Consider the following 24425-nt stretch of genomic DNA (forward strand, 5'->3'; position numbering starts at 1 on the left):
CCGCGGCTGGGGGCGCGGCGCACGCCGGGAGCTGTAGTTCGACGCGGAGCACGCCGGGAGCTGTAGTTCGGAGCGGGGGGCGGGGCAGGGCTGCGCTTCCCGTGACGGAGGCCGGGCGGAAGTTGGTACCGCCGCGCCGCGCCCGCACGTGTCGCGGGAGCAGGAGGAGCGGGGAGAGGAGGATGGCGGCGGTGGACTTGCAGTTCCGCCTGGCGGAGCAGCTGCAGTTGGTGGCGCGCAGGAACGAGAAGAGCAGCGCAGAGCTGAGCAGATTCCTGGCAAAGCAGGTGGGAAGTTCGACAGAAGTCCCCGAGCGCCCGCTCTCCCTCCAGGCGGGTCTCGCGGGGACCACCGTGGAGGGGAGGGGGGCACCGCGCTGCCGTCTCCTGCTCCCCACCCCGTGCCGCCATCTCCGCCCGGCAGCTTTGTCTGCTGCCCCTCCGCCCTGGGCCGGCCCTCGGGCGGCGGCGGAGCCGCTCTGCGGGAGCGAATCCCCGCTCTCTACCTGCCCCTTCTCCTCCCTCCCCCTCTTGTGGTGTCTTGCCCTCCCTGCCCCTTTCAGGAGTGTAGTCCATGAGGCAGGTCCTCTCATGTGTTCTAGTCCTCCTCCCGAGTGGGCATTTCGCCCTGCATTTAAAATTTTCAGTATCTTCCCTGTCCTTTAAGGTGACTCTGGAAGCGTGATAGCGAGAGGTGGGATATTGTTATCAAGTACTGAGACAGTACTAGTGCCTACCCTGATGCTATTTGCGTATCTTCTTTAATTACCTTAAAACTGCACGTGGGACACGTGGGATAAAAAGGCGGAGAGGTAGATTTCCTAGGGTTTGCTTCGAGGGTTGTTTTTTAATCACAGTCTCACAAGTTGTAGGGATGCTGGAAACATGGTCCTTGTATTCACTTTCATGCTTTGGCTGCCTGAACTCTGAAAAGCGCACCTGCGTTCTAGGAGAGTTGAGGCCAATCTCCTTTGTATCTCTGAAATCTTTGAAGAGGTGTAATAACAGGATAACAACACACCAGATGTTGTTTTATTAATACATTTTGTGATAAAGCTTTTGAAGCCCGAAATTGTGTGCACATTTTGGGGCTCAAAGTCCAAATTTCTCTTTTGAGTGTCTAGGAAATTTTGCAGTTGTTTGAAGATGAAAAGTCTAAAGTATCATGTTTTTTCAGAATATTGGCTTTTAGTCTGGATTGCTGTCTCTTACTTATGGTTGGTGAAGTCAAGGTTCTTTGTTGGTAGACAGGTGGCTTTTTCTTCTGTCGCTGCAAATCACAGGATCAAAGTAAAATTGACACGAATATATATTCCTGAGATGAAGAGTTGATGCTAATTGGTGGGAAGCAGTGATGAAGGGTTGTTATCCAAGAGAAAGAAACAGCTGAGAAACAGAGCCGGGGACGATGTGGATACATGATGCAGCAGACAGAGCAGTGAACCAGAAGTGACTCACCGAGAGCTGAGATCGGGAAAGAGATCGTGCCCTTTCCCTTCTGGTGACTGGAGATACACTTCGCGTTTAAAAGTCTTGCTAGGTGGAAATTATTAAATAGTGATTATATAGAGGGAGTCTGGAACAGCATGTTAATTAGCAATTATGCATCCTTTTGAAAACTGAATTGCTGTTTCCAGGCTTGGGAAGCTACAGATCTAGGACTATGTTAGGTTTATCTTGCCAGTAAACAATCTCCGTCTTCAGTTGTCATACCTGATTTCCTACAAGTTACTTTGTATGTAACCGAGGAAGCATGCATTCTGGAAACCCTGCAGCTTCATTATGTCTTTCTGGCAACTTATTTCTTTAGTATTACATAATGGAATAAAACTTGCTCACAACTGCTAAGTAAGGAACGGTCTTTTGAGGTTCATAGTAAGACGCTGTTTAATGTGTTGATGGAAGCTCTTGTTTCATTGCTTGAGTATGTAATAGAATTAGAGCCTTTTCTGTAGAGTATTTGTATATAGCTTAACTCTGCAAAGGTACAGCAACTGTCTGGGCTCTTAATGAAGAAAATAGGATGAAAAGCTCTCTAAACCAGTCTTTGTTTCCTACCTTACCGTTTTTGAATAATTTAAGCAAACTGTATAAGCAGCAGGGCTCCACAGACGGCTGTAATGTGCTTTTGGTTCTTTGGTGTGTCACCAAAGGTGTGTCAGGAAGCCTTCGTGCATAGAATTTTAGATGCAGTTTTTTGCAATGTATATATTTTGACTCCCTGTGGTGGTGTAATTTCAGTAAAGAAGTTCATTGCTGTGAAGGTTAAAATGCTATTAGGAATGGAACTTTAGTGCAAAAATATCCGTATTAATTTCTGCCCTTTGCATCTACCACTGTGCAAATATGGAAAGGTATAAATTAAAAAAACTGACCCCTTTTGATATTTCTTCTGTTTAGTCTATGGAACCATCTTAAGTGGACTGGAGATCTTGAGCACACCATTCTTAATTTCCTTCTTTAATTCGTTGGTGATTTAGCTTGGCATCCTTCATTTTGCCTTCCATTTTGCAATGTAGCAGTGAAAATTATCTTTTAGTCCTTCAGTCTTAGCATTTGTTATTGATAAATGCCTTTATTCATTTACATTAATAAATGTAGGGAAAAAGAGGTGACCTACCTGTCCCAAATTCACAAAGCTACTCAATTGCTGTCAGAAAAATGTCCTGGCAACCAAGGCAGACCTTTTCTTTCTCCTAAAATATGACTTCAGCTTTTTATTTAAAAATAATTAGGCATTACATCATGTAGCATTATAAATAAAGGAAGATGTGTTGCGCTTTTGTTCCATCCTGGGCTGTATTGTCATCTTTTGCATCTAGTTTTTGAAGAGTTGGGATTTTTGGGAAACAGCCTGTTAGTGATACAAAATCAACAAGAAAGTTCTTGAGGAAGAGATCTGTCCAACCCTGTCAAAGACGATGTGCTAGGAGAGGTATAGGAAGTTCCAGCTTGTGCTCCTTGTGAGACTGCATATCCCCTCTGCTTTTTAATTTTTTTTCTTGAAAAAGCAGGCTAGTGCTTTGCTTCATCTTACTGAACTGGACAGCTGCCAAAAAGAGTGGTGCTGCTCTGTTTTCTTTTTGCCTATTCCCAAGGCCAAGCCACACCTGTTTGTTGCTTCTCTTGTTTTGAACCCAGTGAGCCTGCTGATATGAAAAATCCATTCAACTTTCTCACCCAGTGGAAGACTTTGTAAGAAGGATTAATTTAGATAATCTAGCAAAATTCATTGCTGTACAGTCATACAATGATAGAGCTGTTGTGTGAGGGAACAGAGACAAGAACGTATTCCTGTGCTGGAGGGGAAGAAAGATATCCCTTGCTTCCTCTTATGCCCTCCCACTCTTCAGAAGCATCCCATTGGTAAAGAAATGTGGCTTTTGTGTGGGACCAAATTGCTCTTTGCTGTGATCCTTTCTTCTAGGAATCACGGGGTTTGGATTAATCTGTTTTTAATGAAGATTTCTGTACCTTGTGAGTGCTGAGTAAATTGCCATGCAGGTTGGGAAGGAGGTGTGCAACATGCTGCTAGAGCATGGGATTGTGTTTGGCTCCGGGTCCCAATTCTAGCTGTGTGTCTGCTTCATGTGTCTTATTAATAATAGACAATGTTCTGTGTTTGGAGGCACAGTCTTTTATGATGCTTTCTTAAAGCAGCTGTTCAGGACCATGTGTGCAGATTTACAATCCCAGATTTGAACATTTTCAGATCAGCTGTCTATTGCTACTGGTTGAGAAAGCTGAGTATTTCATAAGGCCATCTTTAGTTAAAAAACCCCTGTCTGACAGTGTTCTTTTCCATAAAATTTTTAATTAGGCTCTGAAATCAAACAGACGGTCTCTTTGTAGAATGCAATGTTGCCACTGATATTTGAACAGTTTTATGTGTCCTAAGGGTACTACACACAATGACTAAAAAACTGCTTGTTCTCACAGAATTGCTACTGTCATGAATTTGTCTTACAGTAGTCAAGTAATTACAGAATTTTACCGAGTCAGTCATATTATTCATTTTACTATTTTATTGTTAACTGGTTTTATTTGATACTGAAAGATCTGGTTAATAAGTTAAGCACCCTTTTGTGCCTTGTGTGGGTAGCCAAAGATGTAATTGATTTGGAAACTGAAAGTACTTTTATTTTTTTCCAGTGGAGTTTATTTCTGTTTCTTTAGAGCCATACTGCCTTTGAACAGCTTATCAATAATTTTGCCACTCAAAAGCTGATCCCCTGTAACGAACAGTGTCTTACTTGCTCCATTTTTTAATTATTTTTGATCCTGCTCTGATAGATGACGGGAAGATAAACTTATGTTTTGTAAAAACAAACAGAAGGCATGTAAGAAACTGCTTGCAATTAATGTGATAGGTTTGATATTTATAGTGTATGTATACTGCAGTTTTTCTGGTTTCTTTCATGCTGTTAGGGAGTGAATGTCTTTTCAAATTCAGGAGACCCAAGGAACTTGAACAGGTATGCATGTATTGTAGAAGGATGTCATCAGTGGTATAACCTTAGAAGGTCACCCTTTCAAAGGACCTCAGCACTCTATATACCTTGTAACAATGAAACCAGCCCATCTGTGAACTCAGGAGCAGGTTTTACTTGAGTAACAAGAGTCTAGGAGGAGCAGCAATTGGCTGCATATCTTGCTAAAAACACTACCTGAATTACAGAATATTTCTGTCTTGAATAGGAAAAGGGTTCACTCAGTAAGGAGGAGGGAGAGTAGAGCATCCGAGTTAAGAGCAAAACAGCTTCAGTGCAGATTCATAATCCTGACTTTCAGAATTACTTATACTGCATTATATGTTAAACATCATAGAAGTGGAGAGGTGCTTGGAAAATAACATGAGAGCTCAAAGACCAGAGAAATTTAAGCATAAGACACGAGAAGTAGGTGGTTGTTCTTCTAGGAAGATTGGGGGGAATGTGAAGGAAATATGTGTTGGGGTTGTTTTCTTTCCTTTTTTCCTAGCAGATGTGAATATGTTTTACATGTATTCTAAAGCCTAGTATTTTGTTTCACACTGTTATGATCTGCCCCTGAAGGCAAGGGTAACTCAGGTTCTTTTTAATAGATCCCTTGGGGCGGATTAGAGCGAAGCAACACTGAATGATCAATGTTTATAAATATACACATGTAGGCTTTATTTTAGAACAGTTTGGTTGCATGGAAAGGAGATATGTAGCCGGTTTGGTTATTAGCTATAGTAACATAGCAATATGAAAGCATAAAAATAGCACTTAAGAAAATGTATTAGGGAAAAGAAAGGATAACAGTAGAAAGATATCCCCACCTGTGGATCCAGCAATGAGACTTGATTGTTGCAATTTAAATGTCCCTTGGTCAAAGTCATAGTCTTGGTCTGTCGGGATTGAGGGAAGCCCACAAAATATACAGTTCAATGGGTTGATATATGTTCAGGTGGGAACACACAGGTACTTCCCTGGGGGCGGGGAGTTTTATACTGTCTGATGGAATAACATTGTGGATCATGGGGGTCTTTGATGGCTTATTATTTTAAGACATTACAGTTTCCTCTCACTTCAGCAGCCAATTATGGCCCATGAGAAAGGGTGAATTCCTTCAGATCTACCTGTGAATATCCCAGTACTTCCCTAGAGGGGAGTTTTCACACCTGAGTCATTTGTGTCAGGGAGAACATTGGCATGATAAAAAGCATTATCCCACCTCACAGTGTCTGTTTCTTACTGACCTCTTCCCAAATCTGGCTCAAAACCCAACTTGTAGCTTCCAGTAGTGGGTGCTCACCCCCTCTGCACTTGGGTTGTTACCTTGCATACAGTCAGCAAAGCACCCTGATGCTTTTGCAAGTGCTCGATTGTTTTGATCCTTAACATTCCAGTCTCTCACACACAATAAATGGCCATTTCTATGTAAAAGTAAAGAAAAAAAAAGTAATCTCAACTTCAAAATTGCAAATACCTGCTGCTCATTGTCAAGAGCATTGCTTGCTGTAACTGCTATTAGAACTATGGAAATAAGGCTGTGATCATGCACAATTGCATGCTTCTTTTTTGAAAAAAGATAGTGAACTCGAAGCAACTTAAACTCTCTTTTAAATCTCAAATTCTTAAATGTTTTATGGCTTTCATGAGACAGCTGTTGAGAAAGGGAAAATTATAGTAACAAAGATGTATTAGTTGTTATGACATTGTCCCAATTTTTTCTTAAAGCAAATAATTATAATTTTTTTTTTATTTTTCAACTGTAAAGTATAATTTAGTATTTTGGGACTGTTTTGTAATTCCTATTTAGTGTATCATTCTGCATGTTACTATTTTTTTTTCAGTATTTTAAAATATGGAGAGGTGTGTCAATTAAGTACTTGCATCGGGACTTCTGGATTCCCTTCTGATTTTGAATGATTTGTCCCTGTAAAATTCACTCTGAATCCTGCATGTATAATTGTGAAGTTAAAAGTCCAACTCATTTTCCGTTTTACCTGTTCTTACTTTCCATTCCTTTAGATTTGGACTCAGCAGGATCGGCAGTGCATCCTCGATACGTTAGCACTGTTACTGCTGGATAAAGAATGTACTCTGTTGATTGGCCGTCAAGTTCGACCAATCTTGTTGGATTTATTGGAAAGAAATGCAGAAGCCATTAAAGCCGGTGGCCAGATCAACCATGATCGGCATGAAAGGCTGTGTGTAGCCATGAGCAAGCTGGTTGCTGACCACCCTGACGTTTTGCCGTGAGTAACGTGATGTCACTTTGTGCAATGTTTGAACTTGGGGAGTATGTGTTTGTCAGTGTTCACTGGTGATGAGAGGTGGTGGTAGAATTTGGATTGTCTCCCACAATAACAAATGTGGAAAGAATTATTTAGTAAATACGAGTTTCAAACACAACTTTTTAAAATTAAATCATGTTGTAAGATCTTTTTGTGATTTTCATCCGTGATCTAAAGAAGAGCAAAACAGTTGCCATGAACATTGTTCACAACTGAAATCTCTGCATTTAAAATTAGACCTGCAGGCCAGTAGAATATAAAGTTACATTAGGAATCAGCATTACTTTTTTCAGTAAAAAAGAGTAATCAGAGAGAGAGATTACTGTTGTCAGCTGATTGCTGAAGTGGTTTTCTTTCCCAAGTGTGGACAAAGTTAATTATAGACCTTAGTTCTTAGTGCCATCAATTACTGTCTTAGGACCTCTACCCTGGCATTTTTATTAGTAGCTGGTTTCCTTTCCTCTGGCTTAAATGTCTTTTTCCATCTCTTTCTCTTCTAAAGATTTGCTTTAAGATACTTTAAGACTACATCACCAGTTTTCCAGAGGCTTTTCCTGGAGAGCTCAGATGCAAACACAGTCCGATACGGGCGCAGACGAATGAAGTTACGGGACCTTATGGAAGCAGCCTACAGATTTTTACAAAAGGAGCAATCAGTTTTCCGGGAACTATGGGACTGGAGTGTGTGTATTCCACTCCTAAGGAGTCACGACACTTTAGTACGCTGGTAAGTTAAAACTCCAAATCTTCTCCATTGAAAAAATGTGTCTGTATCTTGAACTGTAATTAACAATGTTGACATGACTGTACAAATAATACCAGAAATTCCTTCCAGTGCTATCTGTATCTGTACCTCTCACCTGATCTTTTGAAAGCTATGGTGATCTATCACAAAGTGAATTTTAGGCTAGCTCTTAGATGTGCTTAAAGCTATGGTCTGCAGAATCCTTTCGAATAACTTCAGTTTGCCCAAGTTGGATTCAAGGAAGATGGTAAACATGACTTCACCTCTGCTGTAAGCCTGTTGGTGTATTGCTCGCATGTAGCAAGTTATCCTAGGAAACAGTAAAGATTAATATACGCTCACTCCTTCTTACATTACAATGATGTATTTTAGTATACTGCGTTGATACATTATTAGCAAGTTGATTCTTTTTTCTGTTCAGTGTATATAGATTTCTCAACCACTGTAAAACTTTGCTTATTTAAGCTACACTCCATATTGGCCTTGTTACAGGTTTTGCATGTGATTTTGGTCAGATGTTTTATGGTGTCTGCCTGCAGGGCTTCAACCTAATCACACGTTCTACCTTATTTATACGAGTGATGGTATTGATAGTGCCTTTTATTTTAAAAAGGATTTTTAATAGTCTTCATTTTTTAAAATATAAATTCAGAATTATTTAAGTATCACTTTATTTTAAAGTAGAACATACAATTTAGAAAGGGCAGAAACTAGCGTTGTCAAATCTATGAGCTATTTGTGATGCTCTTCAGGATGAGATACACTTAGATTGTCTTAGAAAAAAAGATAGTACTTCTAATACATTGAACGGAACTGGTTTACCTGGTGTTCAGCTAGTAATCTTAAGTGAATGAGCCGACTTTTAAACTTTGTCCGAAAACAGTCTTCTTCTGGCTGCTCTTCCCTCCCTCCGCCACCAAACTCATTGAAAACTTAGTTCCAGGAATGTAAAAGCAGCATTATAATAAATGAGAAGTGGTTTATGATTTATGTTAAATGTCCTTTTGTTACAAGACAACTTTATGTAGTAATGAAGTCAAGACATGAGAGTTGTTGGATTCTTTTGGTCCTGAAAATTGATTTAATTGCATTAGAGTAACTTTAGAAATAGCATGAAATAGCAATTTTGGAAGGGAAATGGTAGGAGAAAAAAAATCAGACAAAGAAGACCTCATTTTCCTTGTCTCATATGTTAATGTTCATTTATTTGGGTGAGTGCTTTCCTTTACTATATTTCTGCTGATAATTCAGTTCTTTGGAGGAATGTTAGCGAATTGGTGTATAAATGGTAAACTCTGCTGTGATAGAATTGCTTTTCTCAGTTCTGAGGTGTTTCTCTAATCCCAAAGAATGTTAAGCGTAGTGCTAAAATAATTTCTATGACTTAAGTTTTCTCCACGTTTTTCCAAACTTGATGTTTTGTTTTGCAGTTTACAGTTGTGGAACTACATTTCTTAAGACTATGTTTTGACATGCTTTGTTCTGAATATAATTTTTAGGTATACTTCCAACTGTCTTGCTCTGGTTACACGCATGAACGATGAGCATAAATTATCTTTCCTGAAGAAGATATTCAATCCTGAGGAGCTGATACATTTCAGACTAAAGTAAGGACTTTTAAAGACTTGAATACTATTTGTTTTTCTTGATGGCTTTCAGTTGAGTTAATAAACATGGGTTTCACAGGCTACTAGAAGAATCTCAGCTGCAGAATGTGGAACAAGCTCTTGTTTTGGCCAATCCAGACTCCTCATTTTGGCAAAAGGAGAAAGAAATGCAATATACACAGGGACATATTGTGTCGGGTGACCTCTCTGCACATGTAGTAGCTGTATGTGGCATTGTGCTGCCTAGACTACAGCGTGTTTCTGAAGAGCAGGTATGTAACCCATGGTTAAATCTGTACCTTTTTTTTTTTTTTTTTTTTTTTAGGAATCTCTTAAGTACAGTGAACTGACCTTATTTCCTGATTAAATGCTGTTGAGATACTCTAAGTAATGTGTATAGCTTTCTCCCTGCGTGCTGTAAACTAGTGTTGCATAAAATAGACGCTGCAAAGAAGCTCTGAAGTGGAATGAAGCAATGAGGGAACAACAGTACTGTTCGTTTTATCTTCGTGTAGCAGTATGTACAAATTACTGCAAAAGACTATTCACCCTTATGCAGTATCTCCAGTCCAAGTTAGGGTGATGATCCATAGCTGAGTATAGCCAGGATCTGGTAGAGTTGCTTTTACCTGCATGATGTGGTGTTTTTGCTATAACCCATCTTATAAACAGCCTTTCTCCAAATATATGCTTAGTTCTTCTCTTAAAACGAAAGAAAACAAGGCTGCTACTTAGTCTTCTAGAAGGCCAAAAAAAAGGGCAAGGAAGTGAGCGAGAACTTACTGTCTCCACTTGAGTGAAGTGTGATGCAGAATATAGTGCCTTATAGTTTTGGGAAGCCCAGCAAAGGCATAAATGTTTTTGAAAACACGGTATTTAACCTTTTTTCTCTTGAATTGCTATTTAACTTAAGCTGTTCAGGTTTCTCTTTGTAGCTGCAGCTGTGTTCTTGACTGTTTTTCTCCTTTAGATATAGTTTTAGCTCTTAGCTGAGTTTTCTTGTTTGATTTTGCAACAGTGATCTACAAGGACAAAGAAATGAATGGAGACTACCAGTGTCTAGAATTTTTTGAGTAGTATAAGCAAGGAAAAAAAGAAATTTTCCTTCAAATTTTTCTCCCTACTCAGCTTCTGTTGTTGAATTTGCTGTTTTCTAACCTGTTAGGTTTTTTATAGGATTTAGAGAATGGTTTGAAATTCATTGTAGCAGGGGAAGAAACTATAGAGCTGTTTAAGAAGATTGTTACTCCCATGCCAGTGTCACTGCTGTTTCAGCTGTGCTGAAGCTAGGCCATGGATTACTGGGTTGCTGAAAGGATACTCTCTGTCTGTGAGGGAGGAAAGAACTTCCCTGAACATCATGCTTTTATTTTTTTAATAGCCACAGATATTGTACTGATCTGGTCTCCAGTGTAGTTCCAGTTACACTAGAGAGGTTCCAGTAAAGCTTAGGAAGTCTGACAAAGATGTAAGAGTGAACTGTGAGGGGAGGAGGTACTCTTAAAAACTAACATTGTTACCAGACAAATACATGAAACTATTATCTGAAAAGAAGGTCACACTTAAATAAAAGACACTTACTTCAGTGTTCTGATCTCTTTCCCCTGTGCCTTTTGGCAGAAGGCCCTCATTTTTGTGCCATATACTGGTATACGACTTAAGAGTCAAAATATTTGGAGACTATCTGTAGCATTGATTAATTACCATTCAATAAACTGCATTAATTTAATTTTGAATAAAATCACTGAATTAACCTTATTTTTTCATTCACTGAGTTTAATGATCTTTTACATTGGCCTCTGCAGAAACAAGTAAATATTCATATTTATTTGGTTAATATTTGTACTTACATCATCTGAATCTAACTGTTGTTTGATTTGTCCTGAGATTTGGATCCATTCTGATGACTTAATTTCACTTACATTGCGAATTGCATTTGATTGACATGTGTTATGATTGAATAAGTACAATACCTATACTGACAATTTAGTGTGAAATCCCTTTGGGAACAGATTGTACATATACTTTTTATTAAGTATTTCACCTTTAATAGGTTTTTTGATGAAATCTATTTTAATATCTGTCATTAAAAACAGCTTTAGACTCCTTTATTTTATATGCAGATCTGCAGACAAAAATTTTTCTAGTTGTCAGACCCACTTCCCTAATTGTTCTGTGTTGTATAAGCTATAAGAAAAGTAACAATTTCAATGTATTAACTCAAATTTTATGTTTGAACAGGAAAATAACACAAGCAGTTTTGTTTTGGTTGAATCTGCCTTCACAAATCTTCAGAACCTTGCTATTGCTGTAGCAAATCAGACTCCTGTTTTATTAGAAGGACCAATAGGATGTGGCAAAACTTCTTTAATTGAATATTTAGCAACTGTTACAGGAAGAGCAAAACCTCCTCATATTTTGAAAGTTCAGCTTGGAGATCAAACTGATAGTAAGGTAACTGATGAATTCGTTTTATGGTTGAATGATGGGACGTAATTTTTACTTAAATCATGGACTTAATTTTCTGATAAGGTAATGTTTTACTGAAGGACCTCATGGCGCTCAACTCTGTAGTATTGGTCTTACAATTGATGAGAATGAATAAATAAATAAATGTGAAGAAAAATAATAATTAAGTTTCTATAGGTTTTAAAGTCTTTGCATAATTGTGCTATGTTTGTATCATTCAAATTGTTTTATCAGGGTTTTCTTTGTGGAAGAGCTATATTGATTAATTAAAAAAAAATTGATTTACATTGGAAAAAACATGATTCTAAAATTACTCAAGCTGGTGCCAAAGGTTGTATGAACACTTTCATTTCAGTTTAAGTTACCTAATGTCAGTTTAATCTGATGCCAGTTTTGTGGTAAGGATGAGATGAGGCAAGATCCTGTGATACTGAGGAGATTTGCACTTAAGTAATAGTGATCTAGCTCTATCTGGAGAGATAAAACCAGAGGTGAAGATAATTTCACATTCTTTTGGGTTTTGCATATATAACTTTTGAATTTGAATTGATTTATGTTGTTTGGCTCAATTTATATGTAGTTTTCAAAGGTGGTTAGTGTCTACCAGAAGCGCTATCTGAAGGTTTTCATTGGCATGCATAAACACTTTACTTGCATGGCACATCTGGTTTCACTGTCTTAAAACTGTATGTTTTCATACATGTGATTAAGACTGCCATATTAAGAAAAAGTGGTGAAGTTCAGGGTACAAAGTATGTAGTAGCGAAGCCATAAACTTAATTATTTAAGCAGTGCTTAAATATGGAAGTTACAATTTGAGAGAGAAGCAACAGTTGACTGGTTTTTACCTTTGAATATCTTGCTTTACAGTTCCTTTTACTGCCTTAGTCACAGACTTTTCAAAAATGTGAGAGAAAGTTCAGTGCAATCCTAGACAGTTTTCTATTTGTAAGTTATGGTGACACAGCTCATGGATTCACTTCCAGTTACCTAGTTTGTTTTAATTACTATGTCTGTTAGATTATCATACATGTAAAAGGGGGAAACTGTTTTTCGTAATGAAAAAAGGTGTAATGCTGGGCACAGATTTCTGGATGGATTGTTTAGTAATATGAGGGCTAAGTAAGTGTTACTTGCATACCAGCTTTGGTCATATTTGTAATTCCTTTCTCTGAGTTTCTTAAGGGATGTCATGAACACGTCTCTCATTTACTGATTGTTTCTGTCATAGACACTGCTCGGTATGTATCGTTGTACAGATGTACCAGGGGAGTTTGTGTGGCAGCCTGGAACCTTGACACAAGCTGTTACCAAAGGTCATTGGATACTTCTGGAAGACATTGATTATGCTCCTCTGGATGTGGTAAGTAGGTTTATATTCACTTTAGGGTACTGGTCTTAATGCCCATGATAGCAATTTTCGGCAGTCTAATTACTATGGGTTCTGCAACAGCATGCTGAAAATTCTGCTCTTCTAAAAGGGGTTAGGAAGAACTAACCTGTCTGTCTTTGTTAGGTTTTGTCATTGTTACAGAGTAGTCATGACCCTGCCACTGATGTGAAATTTCACTCTAAAGATTGGAATTGACATTGATAATGAGCTATGTGTCTATTTAATCATGTTTTGGTATTTGAAAACAAAGGTGGCCCTAAACACCACAGAATACTGTCAGTGTATTAAGGTGGTGCTGCTTTTAAGATCGTTTTAGTGTTTTGTTGTGTGGCTGCTTTTTTGGTTTATTTTTTTGTTGTTGTTTTTTTCTTACACATTTTTTATCTCTAACTTGGATGTTAAAAGTGTGTTGTTGCATTAAGCATTATAGGTTTTAACAGATTTCCTGATTTCAGCTCCAGAACAGCTAGTTAGACTGTCATCCTTCCCTTTCAAAATAATGCCTACTGAAAATGTCATCTGCAAGAATGATGTGCTGTATAGGCCTACCAGATATTCCGCAGATAGTTGTTTCCTTTAACATCTGTTCTGTAAAGCAAGCATCCTTTGTGTGACTGAATAACCTGACAGTTTGTTCATTGGGTTCTAGGCTTCTGAAATATAGAAAATCTATAAGAAAGCTAAGAAGTACTGCTTCTGTGTACTAGATGGTTCACTGCCAGGGGGTCATGCACTTACTTGCTTCTGTGGATTCAACTCATTGCACTCGCCATAAGCATGCCTTGAGTATTATCCTGCATTTATCACACTCTCCCTTTCTTCAGGTCCTCCCTACAGCATCCTGTCTCCTTTCGCTGTATCAAAGTGTCTGTGCTTGCCTCCGTCTGTCCTGAGGGATCATTATGGTTCTACCTCCCTTTTTTCCTTCCACCACAATATCCAGAAAAGGATAGATTCTTTAAATAGATACCAAACTCTCCTGGGGGTAGCAGGGTATACACTGAAAAATGTTGATGTTTGAGAATGACGTCTTTGAGATGCGCAGGTCATCTTTGTTCAGGCACATAAAGAAAATAAGGCTTCTGATGTGAAAGTGTCTAATAATTCATTTGACCATTTGAGAATAGTTTTGATTTGGACCTGCAGTGTAAAGGCTACAATTTCCATTCTCTTATAATTTAATCTGAATACAGGAGAAAGAAGATAGTTAAACTTTACACCTGTGACTTCCACTGCTGATTAAAATGGCTCTGCAATTCCTGTTAGCATCACTTGGAAAAGCAATCTGCAGGAACAGCAGTTGCTGACAATGTAATGGTGGAATTGCTCCAACATCCCAAGTGTGAAATGAGTGTGGATGGTTTGCTGTCTGTTACAGTTTCACAAAGAAAAATGTCATCTTTCACCTCCAGATCTCTGTGCTGATTCCTCTTTTGGAGAAGAGAGAGTTACTGATTCCTGGTCGTGGTGACTGTTTAAAAGTAGCATCAGGATTCCAGTTTTTTGCAACCAGGAGGTAGGTTTGTGAACTTAAATGAGGTTGAAAGCATAGATATCCTATTTTTAAGTGCAAGGTACTTTTAAGTGCAGGGTACTTTTTTGGTACTTTTAGCAATTTCTATTTAACAAGCTATAAAAACCATAGAAACTGTGAAATTGTTTTTTTCGCTTATAAGCAGCCTTATGTTACTACTGGTTGAATCCATTACCTCAACCTTGTTGAGAACCTTGCTGCAGGGGAACCTTACAAAACCAACCCCTCACCAAACCAAAATACTACTCTCTGGAATTACTGTGTGAAGAAGGTTTATTATTGATATTTATGAGAGTCTTGTGTCAATATAGGTGTTTGTAATGTTTTCTAACCAGAAAAAAGTTTAAGGTACTCTCCCTGATTGTTTCACTGTATTAGTGGCTCGTACCTCAGATGTCAAAAACACTTCTTGTATGTTAAGACTTAATATTGTATCAGGATTATAGGTTAGAAGGTCTATATGGGGAATGGTAGTTACATGGTTTTCAAATGTTTTGTAGTTTATTTTAAAGCCTTTCACAAATTTTCATGCTTTTATCTTCCATAAATTTGTTTTTTTCTTTGATTTATCTGATCTGGTTTTTTCTGGAATCGAATCTTTTGTATTCAACTCTTTTGGTTGCCTAATCTCCTAAAATTTTTTTCTTCTTAATACTTGATTGTCATGGTTTAACCCCAGCCAGCAACTAAGCACCACAAAGCCTGATGGCTCACTCCCCCAGAGCAGGATGGGGGAGAGAATTGGAAGAGTAAGAGTGAGAAAACTCATGGGTTGGGATAAAGACAGTTTAATAGGTGAAGTAAAAGTTGCTCACACAAGCAAAGCAAACCAAGGAATTCGTTCACCACTTCCCATTGGCAGGCAGCTGTTCAGCTGTCTCCAGGGAAGCAGGGCTCCATCATGCATGACTTGAGAAGACAAACACCCTCACTCTGAACATCACCACCTTTCCTTCTTCCCTCAGCTTTATATACTAAGCATGATGGGAATATTCCTTTGGTCAGTTGGGATCAGCTGTCCCAGCTGCGTCCCTTCCAACTCCCTGTGCACCCCCAGCCTCCTCCCTGGTGGGGCAGTAGGAGAAGCAGAAAAGGCCTTGATGCTGTGTAAGCATTGCTCAGCAATAACTAAGACATCTCTGTGTTATTGACACTGTTTAGGTCACAAATGCAAAACACAGTCCCATACCAGCTACTACGAAGAAAATTAACCCTGTATAACCAGCACATGGTTTGTATAGTAGGAAATTACTGTTTGCATTGGGCTAGTTAGAGTAGATACAATAAATCTGTTACTGTTTGTAGCTGGAGAATATTTTTTAAAAATAAAAGACAAACACAATAAAATGAATAAATAGATAAAACCAACCAAACAACAACACCAGAAAACGAAAACCAAACCACAACCCCAATCTAATGCTTTTGCATGTGCGAGGCTACTTCCATAGTTGGTATAAACACATGGCTGAATAGTTATTTCTGCAGTGATAAGTAGAAAGAAACTGATGATAGAAAGGACTGTGAGTGAAGACTGAGGAAAAGTAATAGGGCAAGGATGGGAGGTGTAGTGGGTTGACCCTGGCTGGATATCAGGTACCCACTAAAGCTGCTCTCTCAATCCCCTCTGCAACTGGACAGAGGAGAGGAAGAAAAAAAAACAGCGAAGGATTCATGAGTTAAGAGCTGGGAGAGGTCACTTACCAATCACCTTCATGGGCAAAACAGACTCAAAGTGAGGATATTACTTAAATTTATTACAAACAGGATCAGAGCAAAAGAGTGAGAAGTAAAATAATCTTAAACACTTTCCCCTCACCCCCCCTTCCTTCCGTGTTCCTCCTCCTCCCCCCCAGCAGTGCAGGGGGACGGGGAATGGGGGTTACAGTCAGTTGTTGTTTCTGCCGCTGCCCAGGGAGAGGGATCCTTCTCCTGCCCCTGTGGGGTCCCTCCCATGGGAGACAGTCCTCCATGAACCTCTCTGGAGTGAATCCATCCCACAGGCAACAGTTCTTCATGAAACTGCTGTCCCGTGGGTCACTTCTCTATGGGGTGCAGTTCTTCATGAATGAGCTGTACCAGCGTGGGTCCCTCACAGGGGCCACAAGTCCTACCTGGGAAAAACCTGCTCCAGCGTGGGCTCCTTTCTACATGGGCTGCAGGTCTCCAGCAGGACCCTGCTCCATACTGGGCCTCTTCATGCATCCACCTGCTCCAGCATGGGCTTCTCTGTGGGCTGCAGGGGCGCAGCTGGTCCACCATGGTCTGCACCACGGGCTGCAGGGGCAATGTCTGGAGCCACCTCCTGCCCCTCCTTCTGCACTGACCTTGGTTTCTGCATTGTTGTTCCCATGTTCTCACTCTGCTCTTCCCTGGTGGGCATTTTCACTGTGTGACAACCTTCTGTTCTTAAATATGTTATCATGGAAGCATTACTATCACTCCTAATTGGCTTGGCCTTGGCCAGCGGCAGGAAGCCTGTCCTGGAGCTGGCTGGCATTGGCTCCACCAGACAGGGGAAACTTCTAGCAACTTCTAACAGAAGCCACCCCTGTAGGCCCCTGGCTACCAAAACCTAGCCACAGAAACCCACTACAGGAGGGGACAAGGGTGCTTTTCCTACATCTCTGCAATGGATCATGGATCCTTTAAGATATTTCCCAGGCCACTTCTGTTAGGCTTCTCTCTGCACAAAGGATTCTGTATATTGCTTCTTATAGACTTAATTACTGTCACTTGTCTTTCTGAAAGTATCTCTAAGGAGATTATGCACTACAGGGAGAAAAACACTGTGATAAAAGAACAGACAATTTGAAAAGCATGGATAGGCAAGGTAGGGTATGTGACAGTACAGTGACAGACAGTGTCATCTATGCATGCCCATTATGCTGTAGCAGCAATATGTAACATTTTTTGATGTAAAGGAGTGCATTGAAAATATTGAGTACACTCAATATGCTGTGTTTCTTCATTAGGATATTCAGTTGTGGTGGAGGTTGGTACAGGCAGCAAAGCAGCCATGCTGCTCTTTTGGACAAATACTGGACAAAAATACATCTGGATAACATGAACAAAGGAGAACTTAAGGAGGTATGGTGTATGTTGTTCTGTTGTGGCTTGTGAATAATAGTTTCAATTAAGGGTAATAAATGTTTTTCAGTAGTATTTTCAAGTTCCACAATATGCCTTCATAATTTCAGCTTTGTGCTGTCAATTTTGAATTAAATAGACGGTTTGTCAGGAAAATTTGAAATGAATTGAGCAGAAATTCCTGGAACTTGCTCTGACTAACACAGTTCTTTTTTGTATGGCTCTAAGAATCACGTTACTTTGCCAGTTATTAGCCCAGAGAGATTTAAAAGCAGAGAGAAAAAGAAAAATTGATCTTAATCTAATTTTGAGATCTAAGCTTTGAGTTGGAAAATAGTTGGTCAATTATCAATTAAAAATAACTGCTTGACATCTTCTGTTAGCATCTCTGGGAAATGTTTGCTTTGTTTAGTTCTTTCGAAAATTAAAGGACCCTAGGACTCATATGAAAATAAAATTCTCTGGAGATTCTCTTTGTGATACAGAGCTCAGAATAGGATCTGATTTTGTAAGAACCTTGCCTAAGGGAAAAGGGGGTGAACAGTCTCTACCAGAAGAATTGAGGAGAAAGTGCTGCATTTTCTAGAATGAAGAAGATAGTCTTCTAGGAGAATTTATTCACTCCTTTGGATTTATTCAGCAACCAGCACAGTTATGGGTGACCTTAAATATCTGTGTGTTTTTCCTTTTTTGTCATTTGTCAGCTAATTGTTAGGAATGGGGCAAGAACAGCATTTATTTGATACTTGTAGATTTTGTTGGAGGGGAAGCACGTAGATGCATGGGGAGGCCTCTGCAGATGGTTTCATGGAGATGTGCACACTTGTGTGCTATAGGTAGAAAAAGATTCATGTGGGAAGCTCAGAGTTGCAATATTTAAAAACGGCTATCTGGCCAAACTTGATGCCAAAGATGACCTTCAGAAAGGACCAATTTTAAAGTAAAGCTTGGCTATCAAAACCTCAGGAAAAAAGGAGGCTTCAGTGCTAAATGTGTCGCTTAGCACTATGTTCTTTTTATTCTTTTTTTGTAACTTCGTAGCTTAAGTCACAAAAACACATAAATTAAGCAGTGTAAGGTTCCCTAGTAGTAATAGAAGAGACGAGGTTAGAGAATACCCGCTTGCTTGTCTTGAAAACAGACACATGTTCTTGTTAATCTTAAAATCAGTCTGGCAGGGTAGGACCAGTTTTCCTGGCCTGTGCCTGTGAAAAGTAGTTTTGGCAAGCAATATTTTGTTTGGCAAGCTTTAGTAGAGAGAACTGAAAGAAAATTACAGAAGAAAAATGAGCCCCTTAATATGTCTTTGTCAGCGTAGCGAATAGACAACATGAATGCTCAAGTAAATTCAGTTATAAAGAAGGACAAGAGGTATGAACTTCTGTTATCACTGGTAGAGTTGTATGATCATGATTTGAATTTGATAGGGTTGAATACCTTTTATTTTTCCTGTTGGTATTTATGCAAATGTATTAAATTAATTTGATTAGAGTTGAGTTGGCAAAATTAATTTTTGGCATCAAAGTCAATATCAAACAAGCCATAATAATTTCTGTTTTCTTCAGGTGAGAGATTGCAAGAGAGCAGTTTTGTGTAGTTTCCTAACTTAGGTATCTATTGAAAGCATCTCCTAGTAGAACTTGGGGGGCTAATGGTTTCTTTCAAGTGCTAATGGTTATTTTTTTGTTGTTGTTGGTTTTGTTTTGTTTCTTCTTTTAGATCCTTCAAAGGAGATATCCCAACCTTGCTCTTGTAACAGATCACTTGCTGGACATTTACATTGACCTTACAGGAGACAAGTATCAGGCATCAGAAAACAGTGCTTATGGCTCCAGTCACGTACCAGAAGATTCATCAGAATTGAGATCAGAACATAGGAAACAAAATCTGGAGGGACGAGAACTATCTCTAAGGTTGTCTTTTATGTTTATTAGAAATCAACTAGCTACAGAGATAGAAAGGTTCATTTTTTGTAATTTTTTTAAATATAATGGTAAAAGTTTGAAAAACTGGAATTTCGTAAAAACTGGAGAAATAAATTTTTAATTTTAAAATAACAATTAATGTGTCTTTTAAAGAAACTCAGTCTGGATTATTTAAACTTCCTATTTGCGGTACTTACACTTTTTCCTCAAAAAAAAAGGTAGATTTTGTTATATGCAGTGCTCAGTAGGTATCAAGCCATATGAATTAAATCTTAATTCATTTTAACACAAGGTATCAGTACTAGTTAAGAACTGAAATGTGCTGTATAATGTTCTCACAGGAGCTAGAAGATAACATTTTCAGCAACTGAATATATTTCCCTGTCTAGATTATTTCATATTGAACACTCACAGCATTCTAACTTACAGATGACTGAAAATAACCAGATTTGTAGTGTACTGTTAATTTCAGAATTTTTACCATGAAATGTAGCTTGATGCTCAATTATTTCTTCCTCTCATACCAAATGTCAGTTCTACTCATGTAGAATTTCTGTAATCAGTAGTGCTTTGTGAATTAGTCAGTAAATACTAGATGCCTAGTATTTTTGTGGAGCATAAGAATGTCAGTAATTTTAAAACATTTATTTTTCTAGAATTACGTTGTTTCCTTTACTTGTCTTTCGGAAGATTTTGCTGTTCATAAGGAGTCTGTATTTTGAAAAAATAGGGTTTTATACCTTTCTGCATTTTTAATACCTTTTAGTCTCATAGTTGCTTTATAGTTTAATTGAATGTGTGTTGTCTTTTCTAAGAAATGTGTCTGAAAGCAAAACTGTTGGTCTTTATGTGTTCAGCTGCTGCTCAGAATTATTATCCTATTTATGTGTCTTCCTGTGTACAACTTGCACAAGAACTACGTGTACAACTACCAGAAGATGATGTAGTGACCTAAGCTGAACATGAAAGAAGGTACTGTGTGTTTTGGCTTGTTTGTACCAAATCTTTGTGGTTTTTCCTTTTAGAGACCTCCTAAATTGGTGCAGCAGGATTGCTTACAACTTCGACAGTAATTCTTCAACCACAGCAGTGAATATTTTTCAGGAGGTACGGTAAGACTTCATCCAGAAATCGCTTACCCAAGTTCTAGCATTGTCTCACAAAATATTCTATTTGGGAATGTGAGGTGGGAATTTACATTTAGTTTTGTTTGAAGCAGTTGGATTGTAGTTGGAATGTTTGTGATCTGTCTAATCAGAGGCTCTCATTGCTACTAGGAAGGTTGTTTGCAGTAATGTGCTGAAAGATTTACTGCTGCCATACAAACAGCATACTACAAAATAATTTCAGCTGATATGAGCTGGGATTGCATATGAACAAGAGTAAAGGTTTTAAGTTCTTTCCTTTTTATTGTAATATGAGGCTTCTTTTCTACTTTCCTATGCATCATTTTACATTCTAGGTTGGGAATTCTTCAGTGTGCATCAGTCAGAGGCAGTTTTGAGATGTGAGATCTTACAGTGTTGCTTCTTTATGCATTTTGGTCCATTCATCTAAAAATAACTTCTGGGCATTGAAAGGTTTTTAATTTTGGTAGAAACCCACTACATTACAGAGTTTAGAAGTTCCTATTACATCCTTTGGAACTCCATTGTTTGACTCTATATATGGACTGTGAAATAATTTTGCTTACTATGACTGGATTGGATTTGGGCTCGTTTAGATTAAAATGGTGCTTGTGAGATCAAGTCATACAAAACTAGTGTTGAACAAGTTGTTTTTCCTCTTGACAGGCATTGGACTGTTTCACAGCTATGCTGTCCAACCAAGGGAGCAGACAGAAAATGGCAAAAGTTATTGGAAGTAAACTAAACATTTCCAAAAAAAAGGTATGTTGAGCTATAATTAGCATGATGTTTATTGCTAGTATTCTATAGCTTGCCATTTTTCTACTGTTTCATTTATATGTGTTACGCTATTTTTTCTTAAAAAATATACCCACCTCTCTGTCACAAACACCATTTTTGCTCTCTCTTCTATCCCAGGATCTGTTTTTCTCATGTTTTGTATTCAGCTGCCTTTTTTTTGTTCCTGTAAAAATTCCAGTGAACCTGTTTCATAGCAAATGGGCTCATCCTGCAAAAGAAGGATTACACAACTGGACCAACACAGCTGCCTAAGAACATGATACTGCTGGATGCACTGAGTAGTGAAGAAAGTGTTGGTTCTTGGGTGGTTTTCTGTGAGCATTAATCACTTAAACAAAGAGATCAGAGAGAAACTGATCTTTACTGCTGGTTGTTTTTAATCATTGATTACAAAATCAAGTACCTCTCTGGAGCCTAGTAATGCTCTATAAATGGCAGAATTAAACTAAATAATTTCTTTGTCAGCTATTTCTGAGTATAGAAATTTGTGAAGAAAATCCCTTCTTCGTTACTTTAAGATGACAGATTGATCCCTGAAACTTCCATGTTTGTCCTTCTTTGCATGCAAATGGCAAAATATCCTTTTTTTACCCAAAGAGCTTTTTTGAGGGAGGTTTTTTGTTTATTGTTAAAATAACTGTTCACGTTTATGTAGTTGAACTACCATGGAAGTAGATGAAGTGTAGAAATACAGTGGCATAGACCTGTTACCAAGTTATTAAGTTGAAAATTGTTTGTACAGATAAAAACACTTCTGAGGTCCTTCAGTGCTTTTGGTGATGTGTATAACCTGCAAAATATAGAATCTTACCATGAAGAATTAGCTTGCTGCAGAGGGGGTGTTTTTAGTGTGATGTAATCAATATTAATATTGGAAATGTTGATTCTTTTTTCGCAGGTAGAGTTCTTTTGTGAACTCTATAAACCAGAAATTTTAATACGGGAACAAGAAGTCTCTGTCGGAAGAGTGCGTCTCATAAAGAAACAAACACAGGCTCTCACTGTACAGAGGTAGAGTATCTTGTAGTTTCCATGTAAATTGAAATATTTTGTGGTGGAATAGAATAGACTGCAAGTCACAGGGTTAAGAAAAATGCAAACTGGATATTTTCACTTGGAAGGAATGTGAGAGTTCTTTCTCTTGTGACCTGAATTTTACCTTGTTTATCATTAAGCTTGTGTGCATCATACTTCTGGCAGCCAAAGCATGAAGATTGTCAGCTTCTTTGAACTAGAGTGTCTTCAAAACAGCGTGGACCACAGCTGTTACAATAAAATTTTGACGCATCTATCTTTATAAAGGGAGATTTTTGTAGTATGTGTCGCTAACTCTGTTTTCTAGGAAGTTCTTTGGGAATCCTGAATTTCTAGGTTGTATCTTGAAAAAATGTGTATCTTAAAAGGATACCTTGGAACTATTTTTTTCAGACCTGTAATAGTAATAATAATAAAAAAGATCCCAAATTCAACCACAACACAGAAGAAATAATAAACTTAAAATTACCTCCATGATAGATCTTAGTTTTGAATTGCTTCCTTTGTTTTTTCAGAGCAAAACAAACCTTTGCTGCCACGCGACCATCCGCAGTATTGATTGAACAGCTTGCAGTGTGTGTTGTCAAAGGAGAGCCAGTGCTTTTGGTTGGTGAAACAGGAACTGGCAAAACCTCAACTGTTCAGTACCTTGCTCATATTACAGGTAAATAAAGTGGTAAGACTGTAACTTACATGAAGATAATTTAAAAAAAACAAACAAATGAATAAACCCACAAGCTGATGGTGCTTTCTATTTCTGTTTCAAGGACACCGTTTGAGGGTTATCAACATGAACCAGCAAAGTGACACAGCAGATCTATTAGGGGGGTGAGCTACTGAACACTGTTTTGTCTGTTCTGCATAACAAATTGGCAGTATTTATTTCATAGTAATATAAATGTCTTAATAAACATGTTTGCATTGAGAAACCTTGTAGTCCTTGCTGAAGAACAGAGTATTTTCACTAAATTGTGTGCACAACTGTATGTGATGAAGTCATTTAAAATGTTTCTTAAAAAATGGCTAAGCTGTTCAATATAAAACTGATGTAATATTCACTGGACATAGTGGTTGGTACTATTAAAAATATTTTAGTTATCAGGGTGGTCCTGCCTTTATAAAATCACCTCATGAGGTACATTTAAATATGTACAGTTTTACTTTTTCATTAGTTGAATAAAAGACTTCAGAAACCAGGGTTCATTCATGCACAATGTTGTTGTTTCAGTAACTGGTTTTGGGGTGGTTTTCTGGTTTTGGTTGACAGATTCCTGTGTTGTAAATAGGTAAATACTCTTTTGCTTCTTCTCAGCTACAAGCCTGTGGATAACAAGCTGATCTGGCTGCCTCTCCGAGAGTCTTTTGAGGAACTCTTCTCTCAGACATTCTCTAGGAAGAAAAATCAAACATTCTTGGGACACATTCAGACTTGCTACAGGCAGAAACGTTGGCATGATCTGCTAAAACTAATGCAGCATATTCATAAATCTGCTATTAATAAGGAAGTAAAAGAAAATGCATCTGGTGAGAATTGAGACTGATCAAACACACATTAGCACTGAACCATTGCAGAGAGTAGATAAATCTGGTGATTTCTTTTGACCTTTAAATTTGTGTTGGTTTGGGGTTTAGTGTTTTCTTGTCCCCCTTTATTACATTCTTCTGGTTTTGAAAAATGCAATGTCTGTCTACAACAAGACATTCAACATGCTGTTAGAATAGTCACTGGGTTTGTATTTTGTTTAATTTTTTCCTTTTTCTAACTCATCACTGCTGTCAGCTATGTCTGACAGTGTGAAGGTTGATTTTTCTGATCTATGGTGCCCTTGACATTTGGTCTTCACTCAGCAGTTACTTATTTGCTGTGCTGGTTAGCAGTCCTAGTGGTTTGTGTGTTAGTCCTGCATGTGAATGCATTCACTTTCAGTCATGGAACGTCC

General features: G+C 38.4%; 1 protein-coding gene across 2 annotated transcripts in view; it reads left to right on the forward strand.

Annotated features, from left to right (window-relative positions):
• The first annotated feature begins 129 nt into the window (after window positions 1-129).
• MDN1 (midasin AAA ATPase 1) overlaps window positions 130-24425 on the forward strand; it is a 96739-nt gene continuing 72443 nt past the window's right edge. Inside the window, exons 1-16 of one of the 2 annotated variants that reach the window (XM_032683375.1) lie at window positions 130-287; window positions 6497-6723; window positions 7265-7489; window positions 9007-9114; window positions 9194-9386; window positions 11356-11568; window positions 12815-12946; window positions 14389-14492; window positions 17483-17597; window positions 19317-19510; window positions 20548-20629; window positions 21316-21411; window positions 22349-22461; window positions 23001-23149; window positions 23253-23313; window positions 23798-24009. In XM_032683375.1, coding sequence (XP_032539266.1) covers window positions 183-287; window positions 6497-6723; window positions 7265-7489; window positions 9007-9114; window positions 9194-9386; window positions 11356-11568; window positions 12815-12946; window positions 14389-14492; window positions 17483-17597; window positions 19317-19510; window positions 20548-20629; window positions 21316-21411; window positions 22349-22461; window positions 23001-23149; window positions 23253-23313; window positions 23798-24009 — 2329 coding nt within the window. In that variant the 5' untranslated portion in view covers window positions 130-182. The remainder of the gene's footprint in view (window positions 288-6496; window positions 6724-7264; window positions 7490-9006; window positions 9115-9193; window positions 9387-11355; window positions 11569-12814; window positions 12947-14388; window positions 14493-17482; window positions 17598-19316; window positions 19511-20547; window positions 20630-21315; window positions 21412-22348; window positions 22462-23000; window positions 23150-23252; window positions 23314-23797; window positions 24010-24425) is intronic. The other variant, XM_032683374.1, reaches the window with a different exon arrangement.

This window comes from Chiroxiphia lanceolata, chromosome 3 (genome assembly GCF_009829145.1).
Source record: "Chiroxiphia lanceolata isolate bChiLan1 chromosome 3, bChiLan1.pri, whole genome shotgun sequence".
Taxonomy (NCBI): Eukaryota; Metazoa; Chordata; class Aves; order Passeriformes; family Pipridae; genus Chiroxiphia; species Chiroxiphia lanceolata.